The following is a 1,905-nucleotide window of genomic DNA, read 5'->3' on the forward strand; positions in this document are numbered from 1 at the left end:
GCTGCGGCTGCGGCCGATGACATCGGTTTGGACGCCGAAGCCATCGCCGACGTCGTGGACCAAGTGTCAACTTCGTCGGACAACGTGGCGACACCGGCCGACCTGGCTGCGGACGCCCCAACATACTCATGCTCATCGTGAAGATCATCCAGCACGAGGTAACTGGTTCTTCCCGCGTTTGCATTCTTCTGACCAAGGGCGATAGTTTCCACCGTTGCCGTCGTGCTACCCCGCCGAGTTTACATCCCCCCTCCAAGGCTGCTGAATAAGGACCCCGAGAAGCGCCCGTCGCTTCTCGGGGTCCTCGGTATGTCTTGTTCAAAAATCGCCGCTGCACCATGACGATTCCAATCAAGTGTGTGTGTGGATGCTTGTTTCATGCAGTTGCTGTAGCAATTCAAATGAATGCGATGGGTACCTCGGATGTGCAAGCCTCCGACTCTGTGGACGACACCGATCTAGGCGATGGCCCGGTCGACGACACGCGTCGCAACACCAATGGACCGACCTGGTTCCCATCTACGGCACGGTCACATTCGACAATTTGTAGTCGAATTTTCAACAAGACCAAGTTGCAACGGGAATTCGACCGCCCATGCTAGTCCAGACAAGCCTCAAGATGATGGCGGGTGTGGCAGGAAAGGCTCGAGGAGGAGACCGCATGTGTTGGGTGGAAAGCGCTGGCTCCGATGAGGTCGACGAATTCCTGGAAGGGCCGATCTCGTCCACGCCATGCGACGACGAGTTGATAAAACCCAACTACGAGACAGCGTACTCGGAAGAGTGCTTTGACAGTATCCACATAGACTATGGTACTTGAACATGCCCCGAGATCACCGGAATTCAATTGGCCCAACGTGGACAGGTCGCAAAGTCGGAGTTCAAAATGCGAGGGATATTCGAATCGACCAAACACATAGCGTTAAAATTCAATGGGTATTTATCCAATCCCTGCGTGAAATGCAATTGGACTATACAGTATTTCACCGAACCGGCATTGCTCATCGGATGTTCAATTTTAATCGAGTACCACTTTGTCGAGTTTTTATCAAGTCGACTGTACCAAATACCCACGCTCCAATACCAAATGGATGCAATCTCGGCCATCTGGGACATCGGCCACGACGCATACACCGAGTTTTACATTTACCAAGTTGAGTGGTCTGGCCGACTGGTGAGCAAGCATGGCCATTGCTGATGGGATGAGGATGCTGTAGGGTGCTGGGCGAGTCGGGGTATGTCCGATGGATGCTTGAAGACGCGCCTACAGCGTACACCAGCACCACCTCGGTCGTTATTACGATCGAGTTTGCAAGTTTGCAAGCATTCCGGGAGAAGTTGTTCCTCATGTGTGCTTTCCAAGGTTGCGACGGACGCGCGCCGTCGCCATCGTCGTCGTTCACTTCTCCGCCATCATTGCCTTTCTTCGCCGTACAGGGTGGTTTTTTGAATGGTCCCTTTGCCATGCCAGCATCGCATTGAGTGAAGCGAACGATGGCGACGCTTGTGCGTACCAATTCGTGTCGTCTAGGGTATACGTGCGTCGATGCCAATGAGCAGCTGGGCAAGCGGTTATTTTGAATATATTTTGTCCTTCTTGGGCGTATCAAATCAGCTACAGAAGTAGTACCAGGCATTCATTGGAGGACTTCCAAAACTGGCGCAAATGCAATTTGGTACAGGAGTGGCACAAACTTCATCCGGTCATTGCATGAACAAAATGACGATTTGAGTTTAAGGTTGTCTCCAAAACCGACTGAAAAGGATGACCACCGGTGGGGGAATCAATTGGATTGGTTGCTGTGAGCAAAAAAAGTGGAGAGTTAGAAATGACAGTCACTTCTCCAACACAAGAGATGCCGCCTCCATCAAGCAAGAAGACACGAGCAAAAACAACGGCTGGAA

The 1,905-nt window shown here is 51.9% G+C and overlaps 1 protein-coding gene across 1 annotated transcript; it reads left to right on the plus strand.

Annotated features, from left to right (window-relative positions):
* Positions 1–1,087: 1,087 nt before the first annotated feature.
* H310_07407 (hypothetical protein) lies at positions 1,088–1,482 on the plus strand (the record flags this gene model as incomplete). The annotated part of the gene is made up of 2 exons (XM_008873148.1): positions 1,088–1,161; positions 1,218–1,482. The coding sequence occupies 2 exons, from the start codon at positions 1,088–1,090 to the stop codon at positions 1,480–1,482; spliced, it is 339 nt and encodes a 112-aa protein (XP_008871370.1).
* Between the last annotated feature and the right edge of the window lie 423 nt (positions 1,483–1,905).

Source organism: Aphanomyces invadans (assembly GCF_000520115.1).
Source record: "Aphanomyces invadans strain NJM9701 unplaced genomic scaffold supercont1.14, whole genome shotgun sequence".
In the NCBI taxonomy this organism is placed as follows: domain Eukaryota; phylum Oomycota; class Saprolegniomycetes; order Saprolegniales; family Verrucalvaceae; genus Aphanomyces; species Aphanomyces invadans.